Source organism: Phaseolus vulgaris, chromosome 2 (genome assembly GCF_051622355.1).
Source record: "Phaseolus vulgaris cultivar YP4 chromosome 2, ASM5162235v1, whole genome shotgun sequence".
Lineage (NCBI taxonomy): Eukaryota > Viridiplantae > Streptophyta > Magnoliopsida > Fabales > Fabaceae > Phaseolus > Phaseolus vulgaris.
Window position 1 is genome coordinate 3428088 of NC_143499.1, and position 13948 is coordinate 3442035.

A 13948-nucleotide genomic window follows, 5' to 3' on the forward strand; every position below is an offset into this window, starting at 1 on the left:
TCCCAAACACATTTCCACTGGATTTCCTTATTCCTTCCTGGGCTCAACATGTTCGGCCCACCATTGGTCATGGGCCGGTTCGGGCTATAAATCAATATAATGTGAAATAAAAATGAAAACAAGAATAATAGTAATATTTGTGAGAGAGAGTGAGAGTGAGACGAGGAAAACAAATGGCGATGGTTTCCATGGCATTCAGTGTCCAAACTCCCACCCTCCCCAACCGCTGCCGATTTAACAGGTTAATCTGAATTCAAATCTGTTTGCAAACATAGAAATTCTTCGGTAGTTTCAATTTCATAAACTTTGCATCTGGTGAAAGGCGTCGTGGAATGGCGTATGCAAGCTTGAGCAACAAAGCAAGTGCATCTTTGGGTGTGCGACTGACAGAAGGAGAGGGGAATTTGCCCAAGCTTGTGCTCTCTTCTCCGGCTGGTAGGTGCGTAGTTTTCTACAACCTATTTTCCCTTCACACTCGATGTGTACGCGTTGAATCAATCTGTGGTGTGTGTGCAGTGAGGTTGAGATATACCTCTTCGGAGGCTGCATTACCTCTTGGAAGGTTCCCAGTGGCAAGGACCTCCTCTTTGTTCGCCCTGACGCTGTTTTTAACCAGAAGAAACCCATAAGGTTAGGTTCTTCTCGTACAAATCGTTTTCCTCTTTACTTCATATGCTCAATTACTCTTTTAAGTATCTCTCCAGAGATTGTGGCAATCGTATAGTTTGATTTTTTGCTGTTCTTACTAATTTTGGATCCCGGACACTGATGAATTTCATATTTGGGCAGTGGAGGCGTTCCGCATTGTTTTCCACAGTTTGGTCCTGGTCCAATTCAGCAGGTATGCGTACTTCTTTAGTCAATTACTCAATGCCATCCTATTTTCTGCAGTTCATACTTTTTTACGTTATATCTGCTTCATTAAAATGCAAAAAACTGGGAAATAGAGGTAATCTACCTGTCGGTCCTGGGTTATAGGTAACGGTGTGAATCGTTGACTTCTATGTTACTCTGGTAAATTTTGCTTCTTTTAGCTAATTAAACTTGCTTCCCTTTAGTAAAATTCCAATTCATGAGTGGTTTATGATTGTAATCTCTTCTTTTCCATGTATACCACAATGCTTTAATTTAAAACATTTGCTTGTTGAGTATTCAACAGCATGGGTTTGCACGGAATATGGATTGGACTGTTGTTGATTCTGAAAGCGCAGAAGGAAATCCTGTTGTAACTCTGGAACTGAAGGATGCTCCTTATAGTCGTGCTATTTGGGATTTCAGCTTCCATGCTTTATTCAAGGTTAAGGGCTTTTTTTCTTCACCCACAATTCATCTTTGCAATACTACATATTTAACTTCTCCAAAATGAGGTTTTCACTTTAGAGGATAAACTGTACAGTTGAGATTGTAACTTCATAGTTTATTGTGCATATACATGTATTTTACTGCAATTTCAACTGTTGTTTTTTCACTGAACAAGTATAATTGCACTTTATCCTCTGAAGTGCACACTGTCACTATAGAAGAGCCACCACAACAGCACTAGGCTACTTGCTCATGTTTGTCATGTTCTACTACCTAATGATGATGGAATGGTTTGCTTCCTTTTGTGCAGGTCGCACTAAATGCTAAAAGTCTTTCAACCGAGTTAACAGTTAAAAATACAGACAGTAAAGCATTCTCATTTAGTACTGCCTTGCACACATATTTTCGAGTAAGTGATAAGGGTCTGAATTTTGAATAATCACACCACGGAATAACCTAAATAATGTTTATCTATAACATTTGGTATTGGGTTTGCTGAAGATCTAAACTGAAACTAAGCATCCAATCCGTTATCAAACATTTATCTTTCAGTGTTACTTAAATCAATTTGATCTAATCTAATGCACAATTTTTTAACTCTGACTCCATTGCTTAAACTTGCTGCTTGAACTTGTAGAAATAATCATTTAGTGTTGTCTTGCAGGCTTCTGCTAGTGATGCATCTGTAAAGGGGTTGCAAGCTTGCAAAACTTTGAACAAAAATCCAGATCCTAAGAGTCCAGTGGAGGGGACGGAAGAGAGGTATGTATGATACTTTTTGTCTGGGATTCTTCGATAGATATAAAACAGTAATTAATTGCGCTGGGAAAAGAAATGGCAGTTACTGAAGTTTGCTTTCATGTAGTCCAAGGGTTAGATAACAAACTATGCTAACTGACTTTTAAGCATTTCTAATGAACTTTACCATTCTATACACATATTGACATGCATTATTTTGTTGTGCATACACTTTGTTCTTTATATATGTCATCTATTACTTAAAATCCACCTTTATTCATTTTGCCTAAATTTAAAGTAGAAGTCCAAAACATTACATTCATTTATTGACATGTTCCCATTGAGTTTTCAATTTTTTTCTCATTCTTAATCTTTATCTATTACACAGGTATATTTTGACTCAATTTAATTCATGTAAAACCAAAATTTCATTCAATAATGTGGAATCATATCTTGACATTAAATTTCTTAATTTAGCCTAATAGATAGTAATCTTCATAATGCAGGGATGTGGTCACTTTCCCTGGATTTGTAGATTGTGTTTACCTTGATGCTTCCAGTGAGTTGCAACTTGACAATGGTTTGGGTGATCTAATATCTATCAAGAACACAAAGTATGGAATTTTAAACTTCTATTAGTTATTTGGTTTGCCCAATTCACTTGCTTTACTTCTTTTGCCTCTTACCCATGCAGTTGGTCAGATGCTGTGTTGTGGAATCCTTATCTTCAAATGGAGGCATGTTATAAAGATTTTGTTTGTGTCGAAAATGCTAAGGTAATGGCTTAACAAAACATTTTACTAAAGTATCAAAGATATTCTCCGCTTGGCTGTGCATTTTTTTCATGACCACAATTTTGCATGATGGCTATTGAATTTAAGTAGAAACCAGTGGCTTTTTGTCATTCCTCCTGAGCATCCTGCAGTAACACAGTATTTTGATTGCTGAAATAGTTTTAAAGCCTTCCCTATTGATTCTTCTGAATTTTATTTTTACTACTTCTAATTGCTTCAGATTGGAAGTGTCCAGCTAGAGCCAGAACAGACTTGGACAGCTGTGCAGCACCTTAGCACAGCTTGAATCGTAAATGTGCTTCTCATCGATTATTTTTTAATTTGATAGGCCAAAAAAATGTATCTGCTGTGTAAATAATTTTCTATGCCACGAATTAGTAGGCTAGTGGCGAGGGATAATGTATAAGAGGTAAACCTTGTCTAATCCTCATAACATTATTGTAACAACAAAAAGGAAATAATAATCGTCTTCTTTCTATAGGCGCTGGAAAACTACATTTTTCTCATTTTCGTTACTCTCAACAGGCATTGAAAACCATTTTTCAATTTAATTCTCCACTCAATTTTTTCCTCATCAGTTAACATATCTATTGGCAAGATGATTAGGCATGTCATATATCTCTTGGATACGTGGGTGGGATCGATCCCCTGCAAAGAACTCGTGGACAACCCCATTCAGGGTGATGCTACTGCATCCTGGTTGATTTAGCAGTCCTCTATGTTTGATCTGGCTTCTCACTCTGACTGCTTGGTTCCATTCTCCGGCTGCAGCATATATGCTTGCCAAATGAATATACCGGCCACTATGATCAGGGTCCAACTTTATCAGAATTTTGCCAATCACTTTACCAAGCTCAAAATGGTTGTGCTGTTGGCAAGCATTGAGCAGTGCTCCCCATATTGCAGCAGTTGGCTTTACGGGCATGGACTCTATGAACTTCCTTGCTTCTTTCAACAACCCTGCACGACCCAAAAGGTCCACCATGCATCCATAATGCTCCGTAGTGGGTTTAATATTGTAAACAGAACTCATGCTCTCAAACAGGGATTTTCCTTCTTTAGTTAGTCCTGCATGACTGCATGCAGTCAGAATTGCCGTAAAAGTGATCGAGTTTGGCTTAGTTCCTGCTAGCTGCATTTGGGTAAACCAATCTAGGGCTTCTCTACCCTTTCCATGGATTGCAAAGCCACTGATTATTGCCGTCCAAGCACAGACACATTTCTTCTCCAACTTACTGAACACTAGTAGGGCCTTTTCCATTTCACCACATTTAACATACATGTCTATAAGAACACAACCCAAAATTTCATCTATTTTTATTTCGTTTTTTTCAACATAGGTGTGAATCCACTCGCCTTGCTCCAATGCACCAAGGCCTGCACATGCTGAAAGGGAGCAACTGAGAGTTATACTATCAGGTTTGATGCCTGCAACCAGCATTTGCCGAAGAAGTGACAAAGCTTCTTTGTGCATGCCTGCCCTAACACCCCCAACAATCATGGTTGTCCAAGAGATGACATTCTTCGCAGGCATCGCTTGAAAAATCTTGTAGGCCATGTCTACGTTTCCAAATTTTGTGTACCCATCAATCATTGTGTTCCAAGAAACAACATCCGGTGAGGGAAGCTGATTGAATAGAACGTGTGCAGAATGGATGTTGCCCGAAATTGCATACGCACGAAGGAGAGAGTTTGCGGCATAAACCTCCGAACCAAAACCCATTTTGATAATGTGAGCGTGGAGTTGCATGGTTTCTTCAAAGGCTGAGAGAGCAGAACATGCTTTCAGAAGGAAAGGGAAAGTGTAAGAATTGTGAGGCACCGAATTGTGAAGCATTTGATGGTACAAAAGGAGCGCTGCTTCTGGGTCATTACTATTTGAGTATGCTCTGATCATGGCGTTCCATATGACAGTATTAGGTAAGCTTATTCTGTCAAAAACCATACGAGTGTAGGCTAAGTTACCCAACTCTATTCTTGCATATGAAGCCAAGAGCCTGCTTACTGTTAAATGGTTCCTGAAGGTGCCTTTTTTAAACAATCGGCCATGAATCTGCATCAGTTCTTTTATATTTGAACATCTCTCCAATAAGACCTGGGTCTGCTCCGCATTTGGTGAAAGGAGCAGCATAGTCACCGTTATTGTGCAAAGAAATCAAACTATCTTCCGAAGAGAAGTCGAAGAAATTTGGAGAGAAAAATTGTGGACATGGCGCAAAATTAGTGGCTATAATTTATTCTCACTAGTTTCGGATAAGATATTTGTTAGTAAATGTATAATATCCTGTTTTAGATAGAAAGAGAAAAAAAAAATGCCCTTTGGCTTTTTCCACCTACTTTGTGCCGTTTCATTATTGACCAGTTATTACCAGACAGTTTTTGAAAATTACGAATGGAAACGGCTATTTGGCGATATTTTGGCCTCTTACTTTAACTGAAGTACAAATGAAAAACAAACTAACTTCGCTAAAGTTTAACCAAATCCAAAAAAGTTACTCGAATATTACTATTAGGTAATTTTTGTTCTCGTGAACAAATTTGAATCAATCAACACAAGAACCACTGAACTGTTAAAGGAAATGAAAGTAGAAAGTAGCTAGCTTTACAGTCTCGAAACTTGAAACCACTCTCCTTGCCAATTGCTTTCGTCAAGAAGACAACATTGCAACTATGCATACGAGTAGAATAATCAGCCCCACAGCAAAAGCCCAACAGACCCACTTTCTGTTCTTTTTCTTCATCTGGCTGGCATAGTAGAGACTATTAGTTCCACCATGGATGAAGTTACCCGCATTAGCCACATTCTCCTCAATGTTATCCACGCTTTCTCCCTGTGTCTCAACCAGAACAGCCATATCAAGAAAAACCTGGTGAAGCTTATTCAAACTCCTCTGGATATCCATCACTGCCTCATGCCTAACTTGAGTGTCCAATTCTGCATCCGTTTTCCCAGCCAAAAACTCCACTTTGAGACTCCCAGAAACCATCTTCTCCATGACCTCCTCAGAGGGAACCTCACCCGTTGCTGTGTAGTACCTTCTCTTCAAATCTTCCTTGTGATCAGATAGAATTTGGTCTCTCAAGGACTGAAAATCATTCATCATTGCCCTAAGCCTGACCCTCAAACCATTTGTGACAGATATTCTGGTCCTGTCAATGGGGCTCCCCTCTTTGTACATTTCTGACAAATTATGATTGACCATGTTGGATTTGTCAAGAACCTCAAGCGTTGCCTTGATGATCCGTGCCTTGCGAAGCACGGCAACCATGTCAGACTCCATCCGGTCCCTTAGGCCACGAAGAACTTTGGCACTGTGGGTGCACTTTGCCTCTTCATTCAGTTGCTGAAGATCAAATAAGAGATTGGTAATCTCTTCCATTTCAACCTTGATCGCTTCAACTTCTTGGAAGAACTGAGAGAGGTTGCGGTCTTCTGTGGGTTTGAGTCTCCCTGTCTCAATGTCAAGATCGTCTTCACGGTCCTTCTTTGCCTGTTTCTTAAGTTCCACATAACTTAGGAACGATTTTGTCATCAAATCATTCATCTTTGCAAAGTTTTGCAAAATCCCACCTGCAAAACCCACAGAACAAGATATACAGCAGAGAGAACTGATAAGACACAAAACAAGAAAACGAAACGCTTATAGTTTTTCATGAGAAGAAAATGAAGCATACCCTTTTGGCCAAATTCAAGAAATGAGTGAAATTTCTCAATGGACGCAAGATTTTGCCGAGAAAAAAAATGCTCCAAGTGACCTACATGAAAGAAAAACACAGTTAACGATGGCAAATGACGAGGAAAGCAAGAGATGAGAACCAAAGCATAAAAGAAAAGGAAAGAATGAAACATCAAAAATTGATTCTTTGTTGTGCCACGCATAGAGAAACGTGGTTCGGGAGAGGTTTTGTTTTACTTGAAAAGGAAAAGTATAATCAGAAAAGAAAAACTCCCCATGCAATTTCAGAGTGGTAAGAACAACCCATGCAGTTTCAGAGAAGGGATAAAAGAGTAGAGAGTGATAATGTTGTTACCTTTTTCTTGAGTGCTAATGATCCCTCGTTAAACAAATTAGTGAGAAGATAACGAAAATTAGAGATTTTGAGTCAGATATCTTCTCAAAACTACAATTTGAATTCCTTTTAGTTCGAAAAAACATCCCTTGGATATGTGGAACGAAGAAAAACGGTAACTCTTCAAATAAACACTGCATTAATCATTCATTAGATATCAATCTATACTATTATACAAAGATAATTAGTCAGTTTATTTGATGTTATCTTTTAATGGGACAATTTTACCTTTAATAAACAAAAAATACTTTATTTATTTATTTAATAAAATAAATAATTTAATATTTTTCTTTATTTCAAAATAACTAAATAATTTCTTATATAACTTTTTAATATTATTTTTCAAAATTATATAAAATTCGCTTTTTTTTCTTAACTTTCAGACTATAATTTCATAGACTAAATTTATCATTTATTCATTTGTTAACTATAAATATTTGAGTAGAAAGTTGAAACTCGAAAGAAGAAGAAAGATGAAAAGCCACAATCTTAGAAAAATTGTTCGAAAACAGTGATTTTGACTAAAGGCGAAGCATAATTAAGAATATTCATGGGTTAGTTTGGTTTGTTTTGGGAAAGAAAAAAGAATCTAAATCAATTTAAATAGTTACTCAAATTATTCTTCATAAAAAAACGTGTTAGTTTGTTTTTTAAAATAATAAAAACAAAATACAAATATAATATTATAATAAAATAATAATATAGAATTGCAATTTAAATCTAATAGAAAAAGTGATGGTTAACTTTTCATGTTTTAATTTTTTATATTTTTAAAAATTAAAGGAGTTCAAATTAATTTCTTAAAAGAGAATCCTTTTAGTCAAACAAGAATGTATTGTGCATATGAATGTGAGATTAACATAAAATAGGATAAGAGAAAAGATTAAACCATCACTGTATCCATGAAAAATTAATCAGAAAAGTCTTTTTAAGATATTTTTTATTTTTATTTAAATTTATTATATAATATATTCATGTGACTGTATCCAATGAAGAACACCGGTTACAGTAAAATAAAACATTTGGTTTTATTAGAGAAAGTATAAATATAAATACAAATACAACACATTTCTATTAACAAAACAGTAGTGTTTGTGTTGCTGTCGGTTAAAGAAAAAAAGATGCATCATTACAACATTTTTCTGAAAGAATGTGACTTTCCTCCTTTCAAACTTAGAAAGAGTGTCATAACATGCATATCAGTTGCTTCAATGAACATCTTAAACTCATCTTTCAAGAATCTTTGAACAAATATTTTAATAGAAAAAAATTAAACCAATTTTTTGTAACTACGTCTGCGATATCGTGTTTTGATGTTTCTCCTTTTCAGCCTTTTCAGCCTCAATCTTCCGTAGTATCGATGAACTCAGCTTAATTTCACCTGATCCTCCAGAAAGCAAATCCACAACTTCAATCTGCATATGATCCAGGAAAATAATTCCTTATATGTCACTAAATTTTTCGAAAATAGAAGAATTTTCTTAACTATTTTTATGTCAGAAACAATAAGCAACCACATAAACAATAAATTGAGACCTTCAACTGTGAAAGGCCTCTTTCAGCTCTTTTTCTGTTTATTGCCAATCCTCCCGGTAATGTCTCTTTGCTGTAAAGTAGCCAAATCCAGTTCGTAATGAAATAACTCCAAGACACTTTTAAAAATGAACATGTATAAAGTTGTGTTCAATTGTTTTTAATGCAATCAGAATTGAAGAGAGAAATAAAAAATCACAACAATGGACCATGGGATAAAAGAGAACACCCAGTTATGTTTTCTACCTAAACAAGGCTTTAATTATCATGATCATTGAGATCAGAAACCAGCCAATGGGAATGAGATACTTGATCAGAACATGGAAGATACTTTTTATAACCTGTCTATGGATATACATAAACTAATATGGCTACACAGGAACAGTCTTAACACTAACCTTACAATCACAACCTCCAAATTTTCATCTACAATGGAAGGGCCAAACGGATCTGTGATTGGTACAGCTTGCACTTCTAAATCTGGCTTGATAGACTGCATGTTAGTTCAAACAAATATCAATAAAAATTTATTAAGAAAAAATGCACTTTTCATATAAATTCTGCTAGAAGAAACACTAAGCATCTGATGGAACAGTGTGTAGATTCCTATATCATTATTGTCACATTCACACACAACCCACGAACTAACTATTCCAGAAGACATCAACTGTTAGATGAAGAAACGAGAAAACTTCTATACTATATCTCTAACACATATAACCAGCAATACAAAACTGTATAAAACCATGCAAACTCTTGTATGCAACTTGAAAAAGATATGTTACTGCGGAAACAGATGTAAAAATGCTGCCCCTCTTGTTCTACATTGACATGCAAAATGAAAAGCTTATTGTATTCTGACCAACATTAATGCCTGTCAATTTTGTTTTTCTTCTTTAAAGAACAAAACACAGGAAACTCAATTCATGAATAAATAACAAGGAACACTTTAATTGTCTGTACTCGTACTCATACCTTTATGAAATTTTTGACATTATTTATCCTTTCTTCAACTGGCTGTATCAGTTCAGCAAACTACAAAAGAGCACAAGGATTAAAACAGACTCCTTTGTGTGTAAAAATCCAAGCCACGGGGTTGTCGGACAGAAATAAAGTGATTTTCACCATATGGTTAAAAATTTCAATTAACAAGATCAAATAGCACAAGACCTTAATTTAGCTAGCTGGTACCATTTTCCAAATATAATCTTTATATAAAAAAAATTAATCACTGAATTTCAAGAGCAGAACATTTCAAAGCACTCAATAACTTTCCCTGTTTAAGGGCTAAATTCAGTTAATCTGTTGGAAATTTTGAACACTGACTGCTACCTACTCCTATAAATAATTTGAACAGTCAAAATTGAAATTAATTAACATAGAATTCTATAGAGTTCAACAATTCAAGAAAAGACTGAGAAAAACAACCAAATTCTATAACCAAAGCAACGACATAACGATATGGTTGGACTGTAAAACGAATTGCGTTTTGCAGTTTCAGTTGAAAACCTAAAACTGTAGAAGCAATATAATTGGTGAGAGGTTGTGTGCAAATATAATTTTGCAGAAATAAACAAAAATAAGAAACAATTCAAAAAGTACCAGCTTTTTTGCCAACATAGGACCGTCGCAAACTCCAATTACAATCCGGCACTTTGCCACTTCCGCAGAAGCCTGCACACAAGTTTCAAACTTTCATATTTTTTTATCTAAATAAAAAATAAAATAAAATAAAATAAAAGAATATAGTCAAGAGAGAGACGGTGAGAAAGAGGCGGTGGCCGTCGTGCAATCGGTCAAAGGTGCCACCGATAACGACGGCGCGGTAGGTGTTGGGCGGAGAGAGAGAAGGAAGCACCATGAGCATAGGGTCATGGTCATCGTGAACCGCCATTCGATGTGCTCAAATTGCTTTCGCTCTAAGCACGAGGAAAGAGTGGTATTGGGTAAGTATCACATAAACAATACAATTTGTTACAATGAATCTTATATTTTATATATCAATGTCATTCATACATTTTTTCACATGTTTTTTTTTCTAATTAAGGTTTATTAAAAATATAAAACTATTAATAGCAGAACTTAAAATTTTATATTTTTAACAAATTTTAATTCATGAAAAAAATTTATAACAATATAAAACAATCATTATTAATATATTGAATTTTGTTTGCTGCCATTTTCTGTCACTATTTGATGGATAATACTTGTTGAAAAATATAAAAATTATTTTGTTATTATATATAGTTATAAACAGTTGAGGTGCTTTGTGGTTGGTTATTATAAAAAAAATATATATTTCTTGGGTAATTGTGCCTTTGTCATAGTGTATCGAACCGTCTCGTTTAAGTCTATTTAGCATAATAATCCCTAGTTTGCATTGGTTAAGTGCGGGTGGGGTGGGTTGACTCGCATAATTTTCATAACTTTAAAATGCAGAATTTTTTTTTCACCTTCATATTTTCTTCATGTAGTTTCAAATTTCACATTCCAACAATTTTAATAGCATCTTATTACGCATGTCTAATGAAAATAATAATATGAAATCATTTACCTAATGCATCTAAATAATAAAAATTTAAAATTTTTATTTAAAAAATTATTATGTTTTTAAAATATTTCTTATACGGATTGTTTTGTAGGCCCATGAACCAATCCTTATGCGGGATGGGCTACAAAAATCAGTCCACAGATATTATGCGAGGCGGGCCAAGTGCGGGACGGACCAGCCCGCATTATCACCCCTGTTAGGACACAGTGAATTACGAAAACAATTTGGATGCATTATGTTAATTTTTTTAGATTTTAATCATTGTCTTTGAAATTGTTGTTCTTAATTTCAGTTAATTTATAAAAAAATATTAAAATAGTAACATAAAGAAAACTCTTGTATTAATATTGTCTGATAATAGTGTTTTTAATGTTCAAATATTAGTTTATTTAAAGACATGATTAATGAAAATAGTTAAAACGAAAACATATTGTTAACAAAATGATTTTAAGTAATTAATATGCACTTGAAATTGTATGTATTATTAAATAAAAATGAGTTATTTATTGTGTTTGTTTTGTAGTGCATAGAAATAGGTGTCCAAATTGCATTTGTTTTCTTACTTCCTTCACGGAACAAATCAATATTTTAAATGAATGATTCATTTCAGCTTGCTCATTATAAAATAAATAAATTAGGTATATTTTGAGGATTCAATTTTCATTTCTACTCTCTTATTTTAACTTACTTTTATCTTTTATTCAATTTATATGCTTAGTATTTATATTTTAATGAAAAAATTATTAATTTAATGTATATTATGTTGTACAATGTATTTTAACTTTAGTTCTGTATTTCTTTTTACTCTTGAAATAGGATGCAGTTAGCAAAATTAATAGATAAAGTAGTTGAAAGTTAAAAAGTTTGCTGAAATTGAAAGCTTAAAGCTGAAAGTTTTGATAAACTAACATTAAAAAATGTAATTATCTAGCATAAGTAGCTATTTAAGTAATTGAAAAATGCAAAATAATCAAATTGACAGCAGATTATTTTACTATAACTTGAAATTTAATATTTGTATAATTTTTTAATAACTATAAACTTTAATATTTAAGGATTCTAGGATCATCATAATTCAGATCCAATGACAATTTATAAATGTATCATTTTATCTAAAATATTTAATTCGTTACAGCATCAACAATTAATCCAACAGATATTGAACACTTTTCTGAACCATTTCAATCTATGAAAACCTTGTTAACACAAGTAGTTATTAAGTAATTGAAAAGGTATTAAAATAAGTAATAGTAAAAATTAAATAAAATTGTTTGGATATTTTATAAAAAAAATTAACTGGTTTAAAAAATTATAAATAAAAATTAAGTTATTAATTGATGATATGTATGTAATACTAAAAAGAAATAAGTAAATAAATTTATTATTAGATTTAATAAAAAAATAAATGTATAAATTATAATTTTAAAATAAAAAATTTAAGAAAAAAATTATATTTAAATTGAAAGATTATGTAAATATATAAATATATATCATAAATTATAATAACAAATATGATTATATAATATTTTTTATAATTTTTTAGGTTTTAAGGTTTAGGATTTATCCATGATATTTATTTACATCAAAATACCTATAAAATATTTTATTTTAATTTTTTTTATGGATATTTTTTCATAAATAAATTTTTATATATTTAATTTTTAATTTTCAAATTTTCTTCAATTTCAATTTTATAAATATTTAAATTTACTATAGTTTTATAAATATTTAGAAATGGAAATATGATATCTAAAGAAAAAAAGTTTAGATAGAAAAATAAAAAGAAAAGAATGATAGGTAAAGAAATAAAAGTAAAAATAGTGTTATTTGAAAAAAAAAATATAGTTTACTCCTCCACTGCAGAAAAAAAAATGAAAATGAATCCCATATGTGTTTATATTCCATAAATAAGTGCCACTTGAGGAAAATAAGTGCTTATGTCTGTTGATACTAAATAAAAAGAGCCACCCAAACAAAACCCAAGTAAATCTCCACTCTACACAGTGAAAAAAATACTCCTATGTATCACAAAGTCACCTTTTTTTTTTATTTTTCAGATAGCAACAACCACTAAAAGTATCATAATAAAACAAATCAAAGACTTTATAGCAGACCCCGTGTCCTCATCGATCTATGAATTCTGATAACAAAGGGGAATGCAGAACGCCGAAGCATAAATTTGCTTTTTTTTTTTCTTTAAACACTAAATAAGAGGCAAAAGAAAGAAGAAGAAAACCTGAAAAATTGAAGCGAGTAAGGGAAAGTCGAATCGCAGCAAATGAGCTGAGAAATTGAGGTTCGGCGAGAGAGGAGAAGAAGCGAATCGGAGAAGGCAAAGGAGAGATACGATTGAGGAGATGAAGTGTGAATATTCCTGTGCGTTTGGATTAGGATGAGAATGTGTGGGATTTTAGGGAATAAATATATAAGGATGTGAGAGAAAAATATGAAGAAAATAATGATTTTTGAACTGAAGAATGTTAGACTCGATATGTGAGAAATAAAAATTTAGAAGAGTTTGTGAGTGGTATGATAGTTATGATAGAATTTTGATTTTTTTTAAATGTATAAAATATTACTTTACAAATTTATTCTTGTCTATTATAAATATATTATAAAATATTTTTTTTAAAATAAATAACTTTACATATTCATAAATTTAAAAATTATAGTTAAAGAAATAATATATTTAACAAATTAAATAAAAACAAGAATTCATATAATTTCTTAAAATATTAAAAATATATTATACAATTCGAAAATAAATAAAATATTATATAAATAAAGAAAAATATTATTTTTTAATATTAAAAATCCTGTAATAATAAAAAATAAAAAATACTACAACAAAATAATACAATATTAAAAATATATTATAAAATTAGAAAATAAATCAAATATTATATAAATAAAGAAAATTATTATTTTTTAATATTAAAAATCATGTAATAAAAAAAAA

At 32.4% G+C, this 13948-nt stretch overlaps 4 protein-coding genes across 5 annotated transcripts; 1 reads left to right on the top strand and 3 right to left on the bottom strand.

Annotated features, from left to right (window-relative positions):
• Window positions 1–106: 106 nt before the first annotated feature.
• On the top strand, window positions 107–3312 carry LOC137810245 (Galactose mutarotase-like superfamily protein). The gene is made up of 10 exons (XM_068611418.2): window positions 107–241; window positions 323–439; window positions 517–630; window positions 790–841; window positions 1160–1297; window positions 1613–1711; window positions 1967–2064; window positions 2547–2654; window positions 2735–2816; window positions 3055–3312. Exons 1-10 carry the CDS (start codon window positions 174–176, stop codon window positions 3118–3120), a joined length of 942 nt encoding a protein of 313 aa, XP_068467519.2. The 5' UTR covers window positions 107–173; the 3' UTR covers window positions 3121–3312.
• On the bottom strand, window positions 3285–4965 carry LOC137810242 (Tetratricopeptide repeat (TPR)-like superfamily protein). Its single transcript, XM_068611413.2, has one exon. The coding sequence runs from the start codon at window positions 4963–4965 to the stop codon at window positions 3409–3411; it is 1557 nt and encodes a 518-aa protein (XP_068467514.1). The 3' UTR covers window positions 3285–3408.
• A 380-nt stretch (window positions 4966–5345) lies between these two features.
• Window positions 5346–6815, bottom strand: SYP112 (syntaxin of plants 112). Its single transcript, XM_068611415.2, has 2 exons — window positions 6510–6815; window positions 5346–6405 (listed from the first exon to the last, which is right to left on the bottom strand). Exons 1-2 carry the CDS (start codon window positions 6712–6714, stop codon window positions 5483–5485), a joined length of 1128 nt encoding a protein of 375 aa, XP_068467516.1. The 5' UTR covers window positions 6715–6815; the 3' UTR covers window positions 5346–5482.
• A 1139-nt stretch (window positions 6816–7954) lies between these two features.
• On the bottom strand, window positions 7955–13455 carry COAD (4-phosphopantetheine adenylyltransferase). Of its 2 annotated transcripts, XM_068611416.2 has the most exons (7): window positions 13226–13455; window positions 10201–10357; window positions 10041–10112; window positions 9414–9473; window positions 8837–8931; window positions 8442–8511; window positions 7955–8320 (listed from the first exon to the last, which is right to left on the bottom strand). In XM_068611416.2, the coding sequence occupies exons 2-7, from the start codon at window positions 10330–10332 to the stop codon at window positions 8195–8197; spliced, it is 555 nt and encodes a 184-aa protein (XP_068467517.1). In that variant the 5' UTR covers window positions 10333–10357; window positions 13226–13455; the 3' UTR covers window positions 7955–8194. The 2 variants fall into 2 exon arrangements, with proteins under 2 accessions (XP_068467517.1, XP_090154214.1); XM_090298088.1 differs by lacking the exon at window positions 13226–13455 and having other exon boundaries at window positions 10201–10411.
• Between the last annotated feature and the right edge of the window lie 493 nt (window positions 13456–13948).